Below are 22,529 nucleotides of genomic sequence, written 5' to 3' on the forward strand. Positions count from 1 at the left end.
GAGCTACCACTTTCCTCATATGAGACATGGCTGCTACCTCAAGCGGAGACCCTATGCGTGATCTGGTACTTGGAAGAAGGCCATGGAACAACTACACCCAACGAACAAGACGGCACAGACACCAAGTACAAGGAGCAAGAAGAGAAGTAGCCTGGAAGTCTCCAGCCGTCAGACGGCCGACCCCGACCATATGACTGACGCCTGATACTTCGACCTGCTAGACCCAACGAGAGGACGCTCCAGCGGCCGGACGAACGATGCCGACCGGATGTTCGACAACTCCCAGCGCCCGGACGACCGAGCTCCACCAGACGAACGACACCACCACGCCTGAGCCAAAACATCGGAAGTATGGAATCCTCCGGACGACTGATGGACCAAACGACCGACCAATCCTGAATAGAGCCGAAACATTGGATGTCCAACCAGGACTGGACGTCCGGACCCTCGCGAACCATCGGACGACCGATTACGGTCGGACGTCTGACGCCTGTGCGTGATCAAGTGTTGACCCGAAGCCCACTTACCCCTTCGTGACACTAGATTATAAATAGACCTCCTCCTCCCTCTTTCTAGGGTTAGCAAAGGATTAGCTCATATTTGTGTGAGAGCTTTGCTCATCCACTTGGTTACTTCTCTGTTGGAGTTCACGACCTCTTCGGAGAAGATCCCCCAAGCGGATTCAAGACCCCTTTACGGGAAGACCCCCTCAAGACCTCCTCACGGAGAAGAACTACCGCCACTTGTATCGTCCCTTGTTGGATTCAGATCATGTATCTCTTTGTGTTTCAAAGATCTAGCATATGTGTGATCATATCTTGTTGGTTGAGTGATTTCTCTTGTGTTTCCCCTTGTTTCCCCCCTCGTGTTCTTCGTGTTCTTCATAGGATACCATCCAATCATGAAAGATCGGGCTCTAGGGTTCTACCCTACATCACTAGGTCTGCTCACCGGCCGCGTACGCAACGTGCATGTGTGCAATGGGCGATGGGCCTAGACCCCTGCACGCATAGGATTTAGACTGGTGTGCTGACCTCTCTATTGAGCCTAGGTAGGGTTGCGACGTGTTGATCTTCCGAGGCTGGGCATGACCCAGGAAAGTGTATCCGGACAGAGGGATTGAGCGTGTTGGGTAATGTGGTGTACCCCTGCACGAAAGTTTATCTATTCGAATAGCTGTGTCCCTCGATAAAAGGACGACCCAGAGTTGTACCTCGACCTTATGACAACAAGAACCGGATACTTAATAAAACACAGCTAGACAAGTTCCAGAGACAACCCGATGATCACTTTCCCACAGGGCGATGAGGGGAGGATCGCCGGGTAGGATTATGCTATGCGATGATACTTGGTGAACTTACCAGCTACTCTCTTCTACATGCTTCAAGATGGAGGCTGCCAGAAGCGTAGTCTTCGATAGGACTAGCTATCCCCCTCTTATTCTGGCATTCTGTAGTTCAGTCCACTGATATTACCCCTTTATACAGATATCAATGCATATGTAGTGTAGATCCTTGCTTGCGAGTACTTGGGATGAGTACTGACGCTTGCTTTGCTCCCATTTTCCCCCCTCTTTCCATTCTTCTCGGACGTGGCGACCAGATGCTGGAGCCCAATAGCCAGACGCCACCGTCGACGACGACCCCTACTACACCGAGGGTGCCTACTACTACATGCAGGCCGCCGATGACCAGGATTAGTTTAGGAGGATCCTAGGCAGGAGGTATGCGCCTCTTTCGATCTGTACCCCAGTTCATGCTAGCCATCTTATGACACCTTGTTTAACTTATGCATGTACTCAGATATTGTTGCTTCCGCTAACTCATTTATAATCGAGCACTTGTATTTGAGCCCTCGAGGCCCCTGGCTTGTAATATGATGCTTGTACGACTTAATTTACTTTTAAATTTGTGTTGTGATATCTTCCCGTGAGTCCTTGATCTTGATCGTACATGTTTGTGTGCATGATTATTGTACGATTGAATTGGGAGCCTCATAACCGTCCTCCAATCCGATGATGTAGCGGTTGTCGGCGTCGACACCGAAGTGTTGAGTGACGCGCTCTGGATGTTGCCACCTCGCCTTCGTCTTCATTGGTCCGCAACAGACCAGCTGTTGCGGTGGTAAGATTGTAACATCGAGGCAATTGTAAATCTAGTGGTCGTGGCCCATGGCATGCAAGGAAGGCGAAGGATGCAAGAGGTGCGATCCTTCGGATGATTAGAAGCGTCTCTGTCCCCTTTAAACAAATCCAACAATCACTTTCTTTTTTTTGAAAATAGAACAACTAGAAAACCAACGAGAAAAAAGCAACTCGTCCATGGAGCACCTCGTCCTCCTCCTCCTACGTTCCACCACCACCTCCACCAAGCCATGGAGCACCATGAACTAGGTTTCCATGGAGGGCCTTCTACATTGGGACTTCTCACCCGGCCTTGCGGTTGCGGATCAGGTGCGTCGACGTTTTGGATCTTCTGTTCATTTCTCCCCCGATGGATCTACCAAGGAATTTTTCTTGGTTGTGTATTTTTCGTCGGCCTCCTTCCCCTTGTCTGAAGAATCGGTGGCCATTGCCCTACAATGTTGCATCGGTGGTTTACCTTCTGGTCTCCATGTGCAACACCTTGAGGGTCAGTCCTTTCGTTTCTATGTGGCTTCCAATCGTGTTGGGCATTTTATCTATGGTCTCAAAGATCGAGTTTGGCCAGACTTTGTTTGCCACTTTCAACTTTATCGCCATGGCTGCACTCCTCCATGATGTTTGGACAATGTTTGGCATTCGGATGTTCACAGTCCTGAGGTTGCTTCACGATCCCCGATTGCCCTCAAATCCAACCTCTCGTTCCTTGCTGCTGGTCAGGGTTCCGATCTTCGGGCACTTGCTGAAATACAAAAGTTTAGCCTTATTGCACCGTCGACCATGGCGGCCGCATAGATATTGTCGCCGGCGAAGGACTTATCGGTAAATGTGGCTAATTCAAACTCTTTTGGTAAGGCGCCATCCGTGGATCAGGGTTCATCAACATTAATGGCAAATATTACTTTTGGCAGTCTTCCTTCTATTCAGTGTGGCAGCGTTATGGCTCATAATACAAAATTTGAAGGTTGTTGGTTTAAAAGGGACAATTGGCAATCTATCCCTAATTTCACTCTCTTGCATATTCTGGATTTTCGACGTGTAGGCCACTCGGAGCAACATATTGCAAACGTCTGGAAGCTCCAAAGTGTCCCTTCACAAGATTATATCTACAAGAGATTGAATTTGTGCACGTCTTGCACGGTCACGGGTCATTTGGCTGAATCTTGCCCTGGCACACATTGCACCATCTGTGAGCACTCACCTTGTGTTTGTGGCCCTTTGAATCCAAACACTTCAAACCAGTTGGAGGATATTTCAACCAGCCCAATGGATGGCCCATCTTGCTACATTTGTGGTGCTTCTACCCACTTCACTTTTGGGTGTCCGAGCGCGCTTTACTGTCGATTCTGCAACTTTTTGGGCCACACCCCCCCTTGTTGTGCTGACCACAAGGCGGTTCGCTGCTATTGGAGGCCCAAGCTTGGGCCGGCCGATCAGGACAGTATCTCCGTTGGTTCACATGGAAGTAGTGACATCTCTCGACAGGTTTCAACTAATGGGTTGGCAAGACATCGCGATTCTCGGATTTTTCCTTCTACTATGGATCACAAAACCACTTTGGAAACTAATGTGATTCCCCACAATTACTGTCAAACTGCATTGGCCAAGAATTCTACTTTGGGCAACAAAATTTCCCATGCAAATCATATTCAGCCACAGAATCAATCTTCTGATTTACCCCTCCCATTTACCGCACCTACCAACCTTGACTGGGATTCGCAGCGGTCGATTGGAACCCTGCGATGTCACAATTGTGGGCGTGCTGGACACGTGGCTTCATCCTGCTTCATCAACCGAGGGAAAAAGGGGTGGCGCTGGGTCCCCAAGTCTCTCCCAAGGGCCGCCGCTCCGCATTCTACCTCGACCTCCACACCATCCTCTGCTCCGCTATAGAGCACCACCACAACAATGGCTAACTTTCCAATCAATGTCATCCCCTACCTCCCGCCGGGCATGACCGTCGAGCTCGGGCCGCCTGACCGGAGGGTGCGTGACGATATGGTGGTCGGTCCGATCCCTCCGCTGCGCCATGACTTCCTCGCCATTGCTGAAGCAAACAGGGACATCCCTTTTCATCGCAAGGCGGCTCTTCGCCACATCATTGAAAGTTTGCTCCATGAATCTGAGTTCTTTCCGACTGAAGTAGGCGACCACCCTCTTGGTGTTGGTATCTTTGGTTTTACCAACACGATCACTAGGGATGCAGTAGTTGGTACCACCTTTGAGCTCGATGAGGATGAGTTTGATGAGCCGGTAGTGATATCCTTTGTTCCTCACGATGTTGCTCTGAACATGCGTCTTACTTCTTTCGGGCCAGAGATCTGGCTGCTTTACATTGGTTTCCCGTATGACTATCAGACTCAGCACTATATGCACAAGTCTGTCGATAAATTTGGTCAGTTGGTTGAATGGCATAACCCTAGAGGGGACCGTCGATTCGTGCTTCTGAAGGTCAAGGTGATACATCTTAAATTCGTCCCTAAGAGTATGGTGCTGCGTCAGCTTGGGGGCGCTCGTCAGAGCTGGACTGTGGCCGTCACTATGTTGAGGAGCAGTGACTGGAATGCGCACATTCCAGATGTCTCGCCGGCCACTGAGGATCCTCCTCCCGAAGATGGAATTCCCCACCCACTTCATGGCAAGCACCTCACTGCTGAACAGATTTATCAAATGCAACTCCATAATTGGATCGCCCAGAATGTGACTGCCAATGCCAATGTTCAACCAGGAAATGGCAATGCTGAGTAGGTGGTAGATGATGAAGTGCAGTTTCAACCTCGTTGGGGAGTCTGGCCCCCATCCCCACCACAGACACCTCCTGCAGTGTTCAATTTCCAGGCCTGGCTAGCTGGAGAAGGTTTGCAGGTGCATCATGGCATTCCTCCTCTCAACAACCTGCAAGACAGCCCGGCTGCTGCTTGGAATGACTCAATCTCCGTTTTCAGTAGCTCGGACTCCAGTGCTACTTTTTCTGATGGATATGCCATCGTTCCTTTAAACATCTTCAACCAACTGCTCTCTGTCAATGGCTCTGCTTTGGGTGTTCTGTCTGTCGACACAACTCAGTCTAGTGATTCTGTCCAGGGCCCGATCGCTGCTCCGCCTGAGGTAAACAGTATTCAACTGTCCCTGACTATATCCAATGCTGGTATGCAGTTCTCCATGATTTCAAATCATGACAGCTATGCCTCGCTCCTACTGAATGAATGTGTGCCTATGTTGAGGCTGAACACCTACCTCACTGTTGCTATCAGACCTATCATTGCTACTTTTGGTCCTTGGAGTTCAGGTTTTGGCTTTCGTGATAGTTCAGTGCAGTTCACGGTCAGTGTTGAAGAGACAAATGGGCATTTCTCTGTTCTGTCAGCATCTAAAACTGTCAAACACTCTGCTGACTCTGTCTCTCGTACTGTTCTCATTCCTGGGCACACCTCATGGGCTCTGCACCCGGGGGACGCCGAGCCCGTTACTCTTGAGGACTCTGCCATTGTCTCCAGGGCTACTCCCTCCAAGGTTGTCATTACTGAGATTGTTGCAGACCTCGAACAGGATGTGCCGTTGGATGCGACCATTTCTAGTAACACTAATGCTTTGGGCCTGACAGCTACTGGTGATGCAGTGTTTTCTCAACTTCCAAATGTTAATATTGATGCAGCAAGTGAAGCCACCAAGGCATTGATTGCTCCTCCTGCGGTGGATTTGGGCTCAGGCACTTCAGTAATCAGAAAAGGTAAGGCCAAAGCTCCTGCATCTGTGGTGGAGGTGCGTCGCAGCAATAGGTCCAACAAATATGATGGGTTTAAGGTACCATCAGTCTCTGACACTAATCCAAAAACCTCCAAAGTTAAACCCCGTGATGTGCCCTCTGCTACTGACACTCAAATGGATACTGTTGATCAGACAGTCAATCAGGGGGACAGCATCCCGCCGCCCACTCCAATTCAACTCCTGCAGCACATTGGAATTAACAAGTGCGCCATCCCGCCAGCCAAGGTCTCTGAGGAAGCTCTCATGGCGGAACCTGCAGACGGCCCGTCTCAGGTTTGAAGAGTCTGCTAGTGCCTGCAGAGCGGATTCCCTATTTTGCTTTATCCTTTCATGTCTTCTTTGTTGAATTGGAACATCCTATGTTGGAATGTACGTGGCTTAAACTCTGAATCTAAACTTTTGGCGCTATCTAATGCTATCGCTTCTAGTGGTTGTGCTATAATCTGTCTGCAAGAAACAAAAAAACCCACCATTGATAATATGTTCATTAAGTCTTGCTGCCCGAAGAGATTTGACAAATACGCTTACATACCATCGCATGGAGCCTCGGGAGGGATCCTCACAATTTGGAATAATGCCATTTTTACTGGCTCTGTGATTATGGAAGAAGATTTTGCTTTGGCCATTAAGTTCCGTTCCACTCAGTCTTCCCAGGAATGGACGCTGGTGAACATCTATGGCCCATGTCAAGGGGATTCTAGAGTGACCTACACAAACTGGCTCCAAAACCTTAATATACCAACTAATGATGATTGGCTCTTATTGGGAGACTTTAATTACATACGAGGCCCTGACAACAGGAACAAACCTGGAGGTAATCCGAATGACATGATTACTTTCAATGACATCATACGATCTAATCAGCTAATTGAACTACCAATCAAGGGCAGGGCCTACACTTGGAGCAATATGCAACTTGATCCATTACTCGAACAGCTCGACTGGTTCCTCACTTCCAACAATTGGACATCTTCATACCCAACACCCTAGCTGTGCCCTTGGGAAAACTAGTTTCAGATCATATCCCGTGTGTGGTGAAAATTGAAACATCCATTCCACACAGTAAAATATTCAGGTTCGAATCTTATTGGACTGAACACCCTGATTTTTCTGAGTTAGTCCAATCGGTCTGGTCAAGAACTTTCAAGAATACCTCAAACACAGCTACTTTGCTAGCCAGAAAATTCAAAGCACTAAGATATGAGTTGAAGCGGTGGAGCAAAAGAATTTCTAAAATGACAGTGGCGATTGATAACTCCAATCTGGCCTTGGCCAATCTCGATGCTCTTGAAAACATTAGAACCCTCTCCACGCCAAAGCAAAACTTCAGGAAAATCCTGAAAAGGCACCTCCTTCGGCTGTTGAGCTATCAACGACAATACTGGCAAAAGAGATGCACTATCCGTTGGATCAAATTTGGTGACGAAGACCCTAAATTTCTGAAAGCCCTGGCTTCTGAGAGATACAGGCGGAACACAAAACCAACACTCAAACTCTCAGACGGATCGGTCGTGGATGACCACGCGGGTAAAGGCAGTCATCTATCAAACATTTAAAGAGCAGTTGGGAAAATCAGGCGAATTCCAAATGAAATTCAACCTCCCTGACATCATCAAAAAAGTTGAGGGACTGGATCTACTTACCATTCCCTTCACCAAGCAGGAAATTGATGAGATCGTCAATGATATGCCGGCCGACCGGGCCCTAGGACCGGATGGTTTCTCTGGTATCTTTATCAAAAAATGCTGGCATATTATTAAGAATGACTTATATGAGCTATGCAACCAGTTCTATGAGGGGAACCTAAATCTCGAAAGCATTAATGAAGGTTTTATTACACTCATTCCTAAGGTTCGCTCCCCAGAGATTGTCTCTGATTTTAGACCAATCACTTTGTTGAATTGTTGTCTTAAGATTCTCACAAAACTTCTTGCCAACCGACTACAAAAGCTCATACTTAAAATCGTTCATCGAAATCAATATGGTTTCCTGAAAGGCCGATCACTTCAGGACTGTTTAGCCTGGGCGTTCGAATATATCCATCAGTGTCAAACCTCCAAGGAAAAGATCATTCTCCTAAAACTGGATTTCGCCAAGGCCTTTGACACGATCGAGCATGATGCTATGCTTATGATTATGCAGCATATGGGATTTGATGACAGATGGCTCAATTGGGTAAAATGCATTTTCTCCTCTGGCAAGTCAGCAGTGCTTTTAAATGGTGTCCCGGGTCGCCAATTCAACTGTAAATGCAGAGTTCGCCAAGGAGACCCCTTCTCTCCACTGATTTTTGTACTGGCGGCTGACCTCTTACAAGCTGCAATTAATGATGCTTTCAGACATGGGAGAATCCACCTGCCGTTCCCTAGAGAGAACCAACACGATTACCCTGTGATATAATATGCGGACGACACGCTCATTCTTCTCCCTGCCTGCCCGTTCCAAGCTCGCACAATTAAAAACATTCTCACTGACTACGCTAACTCCATTGGGCTCAAGATAAACTTCCACAAGTCCACACTTATCCCAATCAACTGTGAGGCTGACTGCTACAATGAGATCTCCAACATCTTTGGATGCAAAGTAGGTTCCATGCCTTTCACTTACCTAGGGTTGCCTCTCGGGACAACCAAGCCCTCAGTCCAAGATTTAATGCCGCTTGTTTGTACAATGGAACGTCGGATGTCAAGCACTCTGGCCTTGATGTCGTATGGAGCGAGGCTATCACTACTCAATACCATGATCACTTCTCTAGTTATCTTTGCTCTGTGCACTCTCAGACTGCCACCAAAGATACTTGAACTACTTGATAAACTGCGAAGGAAGTGTTTATGGACAAAGAAGACTGAACATGGGGACAAATGCAACTCGCTTGCGGCATGGAGCATGGTGTGTCGTCCAAAACAGTGTGGGGGCCTTGGCATAATCAACCTACGCATACAAAGCGATGCCCTCCTACTCAAATACCTGCATAAATTCTACAACAGACACGATGTACCTTGGGTGGAGCTGGTATGGTCCACATACTACACAAACAAAATCCCGCACGCCATTGAACCATGCGGATCATTCTGGTGGCGAGATATTCTCAAGCTCACCCCGATTTACAGAGGTATTTCTAAAGCTATTGTGCATGATGGAGCCACAGTGCTCATGTGGAAAGACCTGTGGCTTGACGCCACTCTCGACGAAAAGTACCAGCGCGCCTTCTCCTTCGCAATAAATGAAGATATTTCGGTTAAAGATTTCCTGGGATCCACGTCGCTGCGTGAAACGTTTCACCTCCCACTCTCAGTTCAAGCATTGCAAGAAGTCCGTGATCTACAGCAAGAGGTGAGGTTTGCTGGCAACGCTACTGACCCAACCCCCCACGATAACTGGACTTATTGTTGGGGCTCAGTGGATTTTAAGGCAATCAGATATTACAAATTCTAATTTAGAGAGGTGCGTGCACATCAATCATACAAGTGGCTCTGGGCAGCCAGGTCAACGTTGAAAATTAAGGTGTTTGGGTGGCTTCTTCTCTCTGACCGCTTAAACACACGCAACATGCTCAAGAGGAGACACTACAACATTGGAGACAATTACAACTGCCTTCTTTGTGACCAGCGAATTGAAGAGACTGTCGAACACATGATTTTCCAATGCCCTTTTAGTCAACGTTGTTGGTCCATTCTAGGGATAACTTGGCAGCAAACCGGTTCAAGGCTTCGGTGGATCAGCATGGCAGCTCATGATTGGAACAATCCCATGTTCATGGATGTCTTCCTTCAAGCGGCTTGGAGCATTTGAAAAGAGAGAAATAACAAACATTTCAGAAGCATCACACCAACTATTCTCTCTTGGCTAGAACGTTTCAAACATGACTTTAGCCTACTCCAACATAGAACCAGAGAAGATGTGAGAGACTTTATTCTCTCCTTTGTAAATAGCTCAGAACCCCCTTGAACGCCTCCCCTTAACAAGTAGTAGCCCAACCTCCACAAGTGGAGGTCAAGCACCATGTAATTCCACTATGTACATTGTAACCTTCTTTTGAGTAATACAAACACAGTGGAAGCCTCTCCCACTGTCCAATTCCTCAAAAAAAACGAGAAAAAAGCAACTAAACACGCCAGAGTGGGCCGACCCATTAGGGACTCGCTTCAGGCATTGCCTGCCCCTTGTGCCAAATCCTACTCTGTGCTTTATGCGCCCGCTACAGACTTATTTACAAACCGGTGCATACCCCCACAATGCGCTGGGTCGGTCGACCTTAGTTTCTTTTTCCTGTCGAAAACTCGACAAAAAGGTCGCAAACAAGAAGCGAACCCACGACTTACCTGTTCAACACAAGTTGTACCAACCAACTACACTAGAGCACCTCTGGTGAAACTTTACATCTATTCAGCTTCTTCACCCATGCCCCAAACTGGTTTTTTTCTTTTTCTATTTCTTTACTTTTTGTCCTTTCCCTTTTTCTCCTTTTTTTTCTAGTTCCTTTTTCGTTTTATTTTTCCATTCTTTTGTTTTATTTTCTCCCTTCTCAAATTTTATGATGTTTTTTCAAATTACATGAACTATTTTCAAATCAATGATTTTGTTTTGAAAATAGATGAACTTTTTCAAGTGAACTTTTTCCCAAATTGGTGAACTTTTTTTCAAAGTTGATGAACTTTTCTCAAATGCAATGAACTTTTTGGAATTTTTTATGAATTTTTCTTAGAATCAATGAATCTTTATTCAAATCCGATGATTTTTTTTCAAAATCAATGTACTCTTCAATTTTGATGATATTTTTCAAAGTTGTGAACTTTCATAAAAATCAATGAACTTGTTTTCAAACTTGATGAACCTTTTTCAAATCTGATGAACTTTTTTCAAAATTGATAAACTGTTTTTTAAAATTGATGAATATTTTTAAAGTTTGTGAATTTTCCTTCAAAAATGATGAAGTTTTTTCAAAATCAATGGACTTTTTCAAATTCACGATTTTTTTTCCAAATAATTCGAAAATCGAAGTGATACAATAGGCGGCATTATGCAATGAATAACACGGCCGCGCTTGTTCATATACTGCTGGCGCTATCATGTATCGCTAGTGCACAATGGTTCTACTGGTTAAGTAATCAACTAGCCGAGTTCGATTCATGGACACGAGAGCTCCTATGCGATGCTTGTTGCGGCGAATTGTCGAGCGGACGCACATGCGCGTCTCTAGCTGGGCCAACCCATTTCCGCAATGCAGTGAAAAAATCCCAAAAAACACTGCTCGAGGGAGGGATCAAACCAGGGACCTCCTTCTATGTACGCACGAGCCTAGCCAACGGGATAGATAAGTTTTCTTGGTTTACTAAGGCGCGCGAAGCTAAAAGGTAATGTAGATCCGAACATTTTGTCAAATTCCGAATGCGAACATTATTTTGAAAAGGTGTTTTTTAAAAAGCAAACACTTTTCAAACTTTAGAAGAAAAACTAAAAAGCTTGAACCTTTTTTGAATATGTGAAAAAAGTTTTGATAAAATGAACACTTCTTAAAATCCCGATCATTTTTTTGAATTTAGAGAACAAAATTTTGAAATTGAGAACAACATTTGAACATGAACATTTTTTAAAACACGAACAATTTTTGAATCTTGAGAACAAAATTTGAAACGAAGAACAAATTTGGAAGAGCAGACAATTTTTAAGCATGAACATTTTTTTTAATCTTGAGAACAAAATTTGAAACGAAGAACAAATTTGGAAGCGCAGACAATTTTTAAGCATGAACATTTTTTTGAATCTTGAGAACATATTTTGAAACGAAGAACAAATTTGGAAGCGCAAACAATTTCTTGAAGCACGAACATTTTTTGAATATTGAGAACAAATTTTGACACGGCAAACAAATTTGAAAAATCCCGAACAAATTTGGAAGTGCGAACTTTTTCGAAAATGTGAACAAAAAGTTGAAAATCTGGTACATTATATGAATTTCGAAAGTTTTGAACTTTTTGTGATACGAGAACAATTTTTGAGTTTTGACAACATTTTTTGGAAAACTGAACATTTTATGGAAACACAAACGAAAGTTGAGTATTTTGAAAAAAAGAGGATAAAAGAAAAGGATTTTTTGGAAATCAAGTACATTTCTTGGAATCCCTGAATTTTTTTCAAATAGAAACATATTTTGAAATCATGAACAAAATTTTGAAAGCAAGAACAAATTTTGAAACATGAACAATTACTGAATTTGTGAACAAATTTAGAAATAAGGAACATTTTCTGAAATTCCTGGACATTTTTTGAAACACGGATATTTTTTTAAAATTATGAATAAAATGTTGAACACGTGAACATTTTTTGAAATTTGAAACAAATATTTGAAAATGTCTAACAAAAGAAACATGAAAAAACATAAACAAAAGAAAAATGAGAAACGAAAAAGAAAAGGAAACAAGAACAAAATAAAAAACAGGGAGAAAAATAAAAAAAGGAAAAAGGAAAATAGAGTGACCGGTCAAGGAACCTTCTGGAAAGGTCCCTAAAACCTTAAAACCGCTGGGAAACTTCTAGAAGATTCCTAAAACCGAAACCTTTTACGTACTACAGCTGGGCCGGCCCAAATTGCTGGCTCGCTGGCCGTGTCTATGCGATCAGGAATTTCCTATTCGCCGTTTATCTATACTACTATTAAACAATCAAACAAGAACTTCTTTAAACACACCCCACAAAGCGTACACAGATTCAATACCACCGCACGATTAGGCCCACTAAAATCAATCTAACGGTTAGCCTTAACCTAAACCATTTTCTGTGTGCACTTAGCAATTTACATTGACTGACCGTACTCCACCATGGAGGAATATATGAAACTCCACGCCTGGACAATTAGGAAACTAATAATCACGAGTGCATCCTATTCTAGGAAACTAAATCAGAGTGCATCCATCCTATTAGGAAACTAATCTTAGACAAATCCATCCTATTAAAAAACTTATCTCGAACGCATCCATCCTATTAGGAAGCTAATCGCGAGCCGCCTTCCGCCACCATGCACGCTAGCCACGATGGGGGAAGCGCGAGGAGCTTCGTCTTCCTCTGGGAACACACGTGTTGTCGCCCCATCGTCTTCTGCCTGGAGGCCAGACGCTCTCTTCTGTCGCTACTGCGATGACTCCATCCACGTCCAGGGCATGGTCTCCGGCAATCATCGGCATCCGCGTCGACTTCACTCCGTTCGCAACACCCACGCCAACAACAACCCACCACTGACGTCCTCCAAGTCCAAGCCGCCAACTGTCGTCGTCCCTAGGGCGGCACCAGTCTCGGCCGTGGTGCAGGAGGTGTTGTCATTGCCGTTCCTGCCATCGTCCTACTAGGCCGTCGAGGACCTCCTGCAGTTCTTCCTACGTGCACAGTCGAGGGCACCGAAGGTCTATCACAAATCAATCATGTGAACCTTTAATTCAGGGGTATTCTGCAATTTGCACGACTAATACTGCACTTTTGGCACTTGGAGGTGGGTCAGAAAATTTTGATCTGCAATTTCATCTATCAACCAATCTTCCTCTGATGCATTCTAGAAATAAAAAATTGGGACATGAAGAAATTGCTATTCCAGAGTTTAATTAATCATTAATTCCTTTGGGAAATACATGTGATCTAGAGGATGAAAATCATTCTCATATATACTCCCTCCGTTCCAAAATATAAGTCTTTTTAGAGATTTCAACATGGACTATATACAGAGTAAAATGAGTGAATCTACATTCTAAAATCTGTCTATATACATTCGTATATAGTTCGTATTGGAATCTCTAAAAAGACTTATATTTTGGAATGAAGGGAGTAGATATAGGAAGAATGGGACTCATTGTAAGAGTGTGTTTGTTTAGACCTGTATACTTACAAAGCGATTCCTATTTAGACCAAGATTAGAATTTGACTACATGCATAAGTTTGGCTGGTTGAGAAATTTGAATTCACTATCTCTCATAAAGTGTCTGTTCAGTGGGTGCACGTGCATTACATATTAAATAAGAATCATGGGGCTTCAAGCAATCTAGAATTATAGATTTGGGATTATCTTAGGTTGCCGATTGCTGTACTGAAAATATGTAATTAGATATGGCACATACATAATAATGCAGCGAATCTTGTCTTACAAAGTAGGATCAAGAGGGATACCGAAGAAGTCATGATGAGGAGTCTCTATTTCCCATGATTACTTCTCATGTTCATGCCGGCTTCCTTGGGCTTTACTTCGTACGACCATATGCATTAAACTGGACCGTATCAAGAGGTAACGCCATCCCCTTGATTAGAATTGCCTTATTTGTGCTATTTGATCAGTGTGTGTTTTACGTACGACGTTGCTTTACCCGGAATTAAGGTGGGTTGCGCCTGCCTAGGCACTAGCTCCAGGGATAGGTTGGAAATCATCTTGAACAATATTATTGCACCGTAAGGCAGTTTATACTTTTTTTTCCTGGCTACACTCGAAGAGAAGACTACACTACAAGCCTATATTACCGCATTAATAAATAATTGCTGGTTTTATTTAAATGAGAATATTTTCCTGCGATTACTCTATGCAGCAACATAACTACTATTGTGTCTCACTTTTGAAATACATTTTGAGCGACATCAAACATTGTGTATCCATTTGATTTATATTTTTAAAAACATTTATTTTTATATTATGTGAATTTCACCTGGTTTACATTTGAGACGTGCGTTGTGCGTGCATGCTTACTAGTTGCGGCAAGTTGTCGCGCCTTCGCACAGGGCGCAGCTCACCCTGGGCCGGCCCATTTGCGGTTGTTTCCTTTCTCGAGAGATTAAAAGCATGAAAAAACGCGAGATTAAAAACTGTTTGGGTTAGGCCGCACTAGCCACCGCGACTCGCTCGTGCAAGATAACAACAACGCAAAACTTACAGAAACACACAACAACGACCAAACTTAAAACCAGTTCAAGGAATTTCAATAAACTTTTGTTCCTTCTACTGGTTTCTTCGAGTTTACTTCACTATCTTTTTCTGTTCTTCCATTTTCTTGTTTTTTATGTTCTTTTTAAGTTAAAATATTGTTCATAATTTTCAAAAAAAACTTGTGTCAAAATTTGTTCATGTTTTTGAAATAATATTCACATTGCCAAATTTTTGTTCACAATTTCAAAAAATGTTCCTATTTTCACATGTTTGGTTACAATTGAAACAGATGTTCAAATTTCCAAATTGTGTTCACATTTTGAAAAATTTGTTCTCAATTTACAAAGTGTTTGGAATTTCGAAATTTGTTCATTGCTTCAAAAAAAGTTTTTGGAGTTTTATTCATGTTCTGAAAAATGTTCAAAATTTATAGTTTTGTTCACATTTTAAAAAATTGTTCGCATTGTTGAAAAATGTTCGGAATTTCCAAAGAAAAACATGTACACAAATTCTTGGAGTTTCAAATTTTTGTTCGCAATTTCAAAAAATGTTCATATTTTCAAAAAAAATGTTCTCACTTTTAATTTTTGTTTGTGTTCTGATTTTTTTTACAATTTTAGATTTTGTTAATTTTTTCTAAAAAATGTTCTGAATTTATAAATTTGTTCATTTTTTCATAAAATTTGGAGGTTCAGATTTCGTTTTTCCTTAAATTTGTTCAAAATTTTAATTTTATGTTATCGTTTTTGGAAAATTTCTGTTACAAATTTGTTCGTAATTTTGAAAAACGTTCTCGGTTGCAACTTTTGGATTTTGTAGCAAAGATGTTGTTGTTGTTACTATTAAAGTTCCGCTGCAAATTTAACCATGGAGCTAGTAGGGCGCTGTGGCTAGCATAGCACGCGCTAGTCCACAAGGTCGCCGGTTTGAATCCCATACCTGCGTATTCCTTTTTCCGCCTTTCTTCATTAAACGAATGACAAATGGGCCGGCCCAGGTTCGCCACGCCTGTGCGAAACGTCTACATTTCTTCGCAATTAGCGTCACATAGGACTCTCATGCGATCGCTCGACAGGTTGGCGCAAAGAGCGGCAAATAGGGTTTTCCCATGGACACCACCTTTCTTTTCGCAGTTTTGTAATCTTTTTGTAGTTTCGAAGTTTTGCGGGCCGGCCCAAGAGAGAGCTGCTGTGTGCGCCCAACAGGAGCACTCGCAAAATGCTCTCTCATGGGCTACTTTATTAAGAGAAGCGGAATCGCAAAATCCCTCACAGCAGCCCAAGCAGTGCCAAACCTAGCTCGCACTCGAGGCTATAAAACACCTCTCGCAAACCCTCTCTAAAACCCTAGCACTCCGCTCCCCCACACTCCCTCCTTGCCTCTACGCCGCCAGCGGTCTTATGGGCAAGTCAAGCAAGAAGTCCGCGGCCCCTACAGTCGTGGCGCCGGCGGCCGTCCTTACCAAGGGGAAGGCCGGGAAGAAGCGCGAAGTCGATGACGAGATCGAGAAGGCTGTAAGCGCAAAGAAACAGAAGGCTGCGCCGGCAAAGGCGGTGCCCGGGCCCAAAGAGGCCGCCAAGAAGGCCAAGAAGCAGCCGCCGCCCAAGAAGGTTGAGAGCAGCAGCTCTGAGGAGGAGTCATCCGAGTCCGAGGAGGAGGAGGTATTGCCATCTTTGCGCGCTTCCTACTTTTGCTGTTTCCTCACTGTTCTGCTCATGTGTGCTTGTTTGGCAACATTTCGTGTATCATGGTTAATGTTCGGTAATTTCTGGACGTGGCATAGGTTCCGAGCAATAATTTTTTAACATCAGGTGGCAATCGACAATTCTCTAGTGTCAGAGTAGTAATCCTTTGGAAGCTAATTGCCCCGTGACAGATATATACATTATACTAGTGCGTGTATTTCTGGGGAATACTACTAGTACCCTTTTATGATTTCGTTTGTATTCACGATCCATGCTTCAGCACTAGTACATAAGGTACTGAGCTCTGTATTATCAGGTTCCTAAGAAGACTGCAAAGCCTGTCAAACACGAGTCTTCAGATGATAGCAGCGACGATTTCTCCTCTGACGAGGTATAACTTCACCGTCCCAACTCAAAGATGTCTCCATTTGACGCATCCTAATTATCTTCTTTTTCCTGTTAATTAAGGAACCTGCAAAGAAGCCTTCTGCTAAACCTGTGACCCCAGCTGCCAGCAACGGCTCTAAGAAAGGCAAGCCTGAGAGCAGCTCTTCCAGTTCTGAGGATGAGTCCGATGACGACGAGGTGAATATTTCACCTTTAAGGTTTTTTCTTCTTGCACTAGTTAGTTTCATTTTGAAGTTATTGAAACAAGTAAATTCGACTATTTTCACTTCGAAATATATTTTGCCAGGCCATAGTAGGATATTTATTCTATTCTCGTGGTTATGGTTAGTTTCTTAGCTGACTTAATGCCGGTCTCTCCATTTCCCAGAAACCTGCTGCTCTGGTAAAGAGAACACCAGTCATCGAATCTGACAGCTCGGAGAGTGACTCAGATGATAGCTCAAATGAGGTTAGTGCATGTGTGGTCTATTTTCTTGCTTTTCTCTTCTATGCATGTTTGCAGTGCTGTAATTGAATATGTCTTTAGGATGTTCCTGCCAAGTCTCCTGCTGCTGCTGCCAAAAAGGTAGATTCTTCAGACAGTTCTGAGTTGGAGAGTGAATCTGAGGATGAGGTATGCAGTAATTATGTTTTTGAAGTCTTCATTGGTTGTTTCATTAATTTTAGTGACATATTTTCTCAAACTTTGTAGGAGAAATCAAAGAAAGCCGCACAGGCCACCAAGATAGCTCCTGCAGCTGCTAAAAGGAAGGAGGGGTCCAGTGATTCCTCAGACAGTGATGAGAGTGATGAAGAGCCTCCCCAGAAAAAGCAGAAGGTTCTACTGCTTGTTTCTATTCATTTTTCGTCACTAACTTTGTAGATTTTTCGTCACATTTTTCCTCCACAGGATGCTGCGAAGGTTGCTCCTAAGTCTGCCAAAAAGGACAGCAGCAGTGATGATGACAGTTCTGATGAAAGCTCTGATGATGAGCCTAAAAAGGTAAGCTGGGGATTTCAGAAAATTTAGAATGTCGAGAATACTAAATTCAGAAAATTTAGTATGCTGCCGTCCAGCTGCTACAAGGAAGGAGTCCAGTGATTTCTCATATTTTAATTTTATCTCTTATCTTAAGTTCTTTATTCTTCCAAGTTTCCATCTGAATTGGCATGACCGCCCTAATGACATGTTTTTGTGTGAAACTTTGCAGGAAGTTACAACTGCTACAAAATCACAGAAAGAAGAGGTATAACCTGTGCACCTGATTTTATCCTGTAGCCTTTCATGTACATGTGATGTATGTTTTGATATATTTTACAGCCTAAAACTCCTGCTAGCAACAAAGGTCAGGCAACAGGGTCGAAGACCCTTTGGATGGGGAACCTTTCCTTCAATATTGAGTATGATCAAGTGTAAGTTCCCTGCAGCAGCTATGTTCATTATTATTGTTTCAACATTCATAATTGTTAATGTTCTTGTTTCTGTTTACAGGAAGCAATTTTTTGCACAAATTGGAGAGGTTGTTGATGTTCGCCTGGCAACCCATGAAGATGGCCATCCCAAGGGATTTGGTCATGTTGAGTTTGCTACGGCTGAAGATGCTCAGAAGGTAAATGTTTCTCTTGTATTCCCTCAGCTCATGTTAATTGACGCTGAAACAGATGTATCTAGACATATTTCAGTGCTAGATACATCCGTTTGAGCGTCAATTAATATGGGATGAAGGCAGTATTTGACATCAGTTCCTCTTTATGTTAGTTTTAGAATTTATACACGTACCTTAGTAGATACGCTTCTTTGCCCTTAATCTATAGGGCGCGTGATTTCTCAGTCCTAGAGTTTTCACTGCTATAACGAGATTCTGTTTTCAAGTACTGGTTGTTTTTGACGGAAATATGGTACATTTTCAACCACACGGGTACCAATTGATTCTAGATATCCAAATTTGTATACCACTTCATCAGCAACAAAGTAGACACATTACTTCCGCTATCTCCGTTTCTTTTCTTCAGGCGCTTGATTCCTTGAATGGTGGAGATCTAATGGGCCGTCCGGTCAGACTTGACATGGCTGCTGAAAGAGGCGCAAGCGCTCCTCGCACCAGGTACTGTGAATATGATCACTTGAAATTAAACATTTATTTGAATTCCTCTGAAAGCTTTATTTCTCTGTATGTTTAAATTTTTGTGTGACTGCAGGGATGGTGGATCTTTTGGAAAACCAAGTGGAGGTCCCAGCCTCTCAGTATTTGTCAAGGGTTTTGATTCATCTCAACAGGAGGATGCTGTAATTTCTTGGTTATCTTGTCTCACATTTTTGTAGGCAATTGTGTGGCTACCTTTTCTGAGTTCTTCATTGTGAATTCTAGATTCGGAGCTCTCTTCAAGAACACTTCTCTAAATGTGGAGAAATCACACGTGTCTCAGTTCCGATGGATTATGAGAATGGTGCAAGCAAAGGGTACTTCAGCGCTAAACCTTCTCTAAACATTGTATCTTTAACAAGAACACTAGGCAAACATGAACATATTTGTTACAAGGGTCCTGTCGTTTTGATATAATTAAAATAAACAACCTGGTCTTATCCTAATAGTGTTTCTAAATTGACAAATCAAGAGATACTTTAGCGCAAACATTCTTTAAACATTATATCCTAAGTGAATTAAAATGAACAACCTGGTCTTATCCTCAGTGACCCTTGATAATAGTGTTTTGTGTATGTTTTATGTTAATTCTGCAGGATAGCTTACATGGATTTTACCGATGAGAGTTCCTTTTCGAAAGCACTTGAGCTTAGTGGATCTGACCTAGGTGGCTGCAACTTGTATGTTGCTGAAGCTAAGCCTAAGGGTCAATTTGGTGGGGTTGGTGGTCGATCTGGTGGCAGAGATGGTGGCCGGTCTGGTGGCGGCAGGTTTGGCCGGTCTGGTGGTGGCAGGTTTGGCCGGTCTGGTGGTCGTGATGGCGGCAGTAGGTTTGGCCGGTCTGGTGGCCGTGATGGCGGCAGAGGAGGCGGCCGAGGCTTTCAGAGCAGACAGAGTGCTGGCACAGCTAGCGCAGGTAAGAAACCAGTCCCGTCGAGTAACAAAAATATAACTTGTTTGTTGCATGCTAGAAACTTATCGGTATAGCGTGGAAAAGACTAGCGTGCAAACTTTGGTTGGTTCTTTCTCCGGAGTCGTATAGATTTGCTAACTAACTCTTTCCTTGTACATTATGCCTTGCAGGGAAGAAGACCACATTTGGTGACGATTAGGAACTGTTTTGAGCCACAAAATGGTCTGATGCAACTGCCGCGTGTCTAGACGACTGTATCCCCGTGTTTCCCATTGTCCTAGTGGACCTAGTATCATTTGTCTGTAGTATTTTCTTGCCGCTATATGTTGTAATGCCAGAATTCTACTATATATGTTACACCTAGTGTTTTTTTGCTACTTCCTCTATCCAAGTATTCAAGACTAGAAGTGGTCATGCATCTCCTATAAAATAGCCAATCATTAGTACCAAACAAACCAGTGTCCCTTGATTCTGATGATTAATGCAGTCGAAATTGAAATTTCATGCAATTGGTGGCTCATGCATGGTGCAAGCTTCATCTTTAATTAGAGGGAGAGATTAACTGAGGCTCTTCTCTTATAGCCCGAGCCTAATCTACACGAGCCATGTCGTGATTTCTTCCTCCTGATTCTATTTTTTCTTTCTTTCTGGATTCTAGCTCCATCCATCTCAGCTTCCTGTTTCCTCAATCTTCCTCTTTCCTAGGTCCGATGAAGCAATATAATTTTGAACCATACCTTTACAAATCTGAGGACCCACTCTAATCTTCTACCAGTACGTGGGCAATTGTTTGTACTGATGGCAATTGTTTGTACTGATCGGCTTACTCCCTCTCGCCCTTTCTACGTCTTCCTCTTTTCAATCTCTCTTCTTTCCATACTACGTCTTCCTCTTCTCAATCTCTCTTTCCAAATTTCTTTCCATATCGTAAATTCTTCCTTATTTCCCTTCAATTCCTTCAGAAATCCAAATACTTAGCCAAGTGTGTTGGGTGAGGACTTGGGTGGAGGTGGAAGCGGAGGCGGTGGTGCTGGGCGGAGGTTGTATCGGCAATGGTGGCCTCAAGGGACTTGAGCTTGCTCTCCGTTAATGAAATACTTAGCCAAGTGTGTTGGGTGAGGACTTGGGTGGAGGTGGAAGCGGAGGCGGTGGTGCTGGGCGGAGGTTGTATCGGCAATGGTGGCCTCAAGGGACTTGAGCTTGCTCTCCGTTAAGGGATAGTGTTCGAGAGCCTTGTATGTGTTTGACGGGTGATGGATAGTTAGAAAGCGAGGGCTCGACAAATTGTCCATACTTCCAATGACCAGCGGGTGGCCTATGAAGAGAAATTTGCGAAGGGCAAGGACGGAAACATGATTTTGGTTCCTGGCCGAGATACTCGGCCCTTCTTCCAATGGCTAGCCATGATTGGGGGATCACTACCTATTCTTGTTAAGGTGGCCTCAACTGAAGATATGGTAATCAAAACTGAGATGAGTGTATCGTGGTGTTTAGTACATGCCCTAGATGAGATGAGTTTCATGGAGTTTGAAGCTTGTGTCACATTCCTGGGAATGGGGAATAGGCCGGCATTTCGTGGTATTCTAGATCTCCATAAGGAGGACCCCGATATTTTATTTTTGTCGGAGGCCTGATACGTCTCCAACATATCTATAATTTTCTATTGTTCCATGCTATTATATTATCTGTTTTGGATGTTTTATATGCATTAATATGCTATTTTATATTATTTTTGGGAGTAACCGTTAATCTAGAGCCCAGTGCCAGTTTCTGTTTTTTTCCTGGAGTACAAACGGAATAAAACTTTACGATAATTTTGCTTGGACCAGATGACATCCACGGAGCTTGGAGAGGGGGTCAGAAGAGTCCTGAGGGCCCACAAGCCCTCAGGGTGCGCCCTAGCTCACCGGAGCTTCGCCAGAGGTGCGAGGTCAAGGCGGAGCTCGGACTCGGGTGTGGGAGCTCGAGGTCAATGGCGTCGGGCACTGGTCAACAAGCTTGTCAGGGATGCGTGCGGCAGGGAAGCCCTGCTGGTTTGGTCGGCCGACGACGAGGCTGGCGAAGAGGCCGTCGGGGTCACGGAGCTTGTGCGCGAGGAGAGGAGTTCGGGGACTCGGGCGCGCGAGACTGCAGGGAGCCCCAGCTGGTCGAGGGACTTGGCGACGCGGACGCTGGGGTTGGGGTCCTCAGCCACGGGGTGTGGATGGAGGGGCTCGGGCTCCTGATTGCTGCTCGGGGTGGCCTCCGGCCAAGCGGACGACGGTGCACGGGCGGGAAGGAGCAGAGGCGAAGACTCGGACTCCTGCTGATCCAGAGAGCGAGGGAGGCTACAACTGCTGTGGTTGGGCGGAAATCAAGGGAATTGGTCGGGGAGGATTTGGATCGGGAGGAGATCCCGAGGGAGACAGGAGAGGGGTCGTTGGCTGGCGGCGGCGCGATGGGAATCGGTGGATTGGACAGGTAGGGGCTAGGTTCATCTGCTTAAATAGGTAGGTGGGATGGAAGGGGCAAGTTTTAGACCCTCCGATCAAAATCGGGTGGTCTCGGATAAATAGGTTAGGATGCCCAAACAATGAACTGAAGATAGTTTAGGGTT

General features: G+C 44.1%; 1 protein-coding gene across 1 annotated transcript; it reads left to right on the forward strand.

Moving 5' to 3' along the window:
• Nucleotides 1-16,130: 16,130 nt before the first annotated feature.
• LOC119342089 (nucleolin 1-like) lies at nt 16,131-20,437 on the forward strand. Its single transcript, XM_037613931.1, has 15 exons — nt 16,131-16,465; nt 16,806-16,880; nt 16,958-17,074; nt 17,265-17,345; nt 17,424-17,510; nt 17,589-17,714; nt 17,787-17,879; nt 18,088-18,123; nt 18,198-18,289; nt 18,369-18,486; nt 18,890-18,981; nt 19,076-19,163; nt 19,246-19,337; nt 19,617-19,936; nt 20,104-20,437. The coding sequence occupies exons 1-15, from the start codon at nt 16,205-16,207 to the stop codon at nt 20,130-20,132; spliced, it is 1,707 nt and encodes a 568-aa protein (XP_037469828.1). The 5' UTR covers nt 16,131-16,204; the 3' UTR covers nt 20,133-20,437.
• Nucleotides 20,438-22,529: the final 2,092 nt, after the last annotated feature.

Source organism: Triticum dicoccoides, chromosome 7B (assembly GCF_002162155.2).
Source record: "Triticum dicoccoides isolate Atlit2015 ecotype Zavitan chromosome 7B, WEW_v2.0, whole genome shotgun sequence".
NCBI classification, from domain to species: domain Eukaryota; kingdom Viridiplantae; phylum Streptophyta; class Magnoliopsida; order Poales; family Poaceae; genus Triticum; species Triticum dicoccoides.

Excerpts from the sequence above, each read along its gene's own strand:
- LOC119342089 (XM_037613931.1), top strand. The coding sequence starts at position 16,205 with ATGGGCAAGTCAAGCAAGAAGTCCGCGGCCCCTACAGTCGTGGCGCCG. Across the intron at positions 17,715-17,786 it reads CTCCCCAGAAAAAGCAGAAG|GATGCTGCGAAGGTTGCTCC; the intron begins GTTCTACTGCTT and ends TTTCCTCCACAG. Across the intron at positions 18,124-18,197 it reads CAAAATCACAGAAAGAAGAG|CCTAAAACTCCTGCTAGCAA; the intron begins GTATAACCTGTG and ends TATATTTTACAG.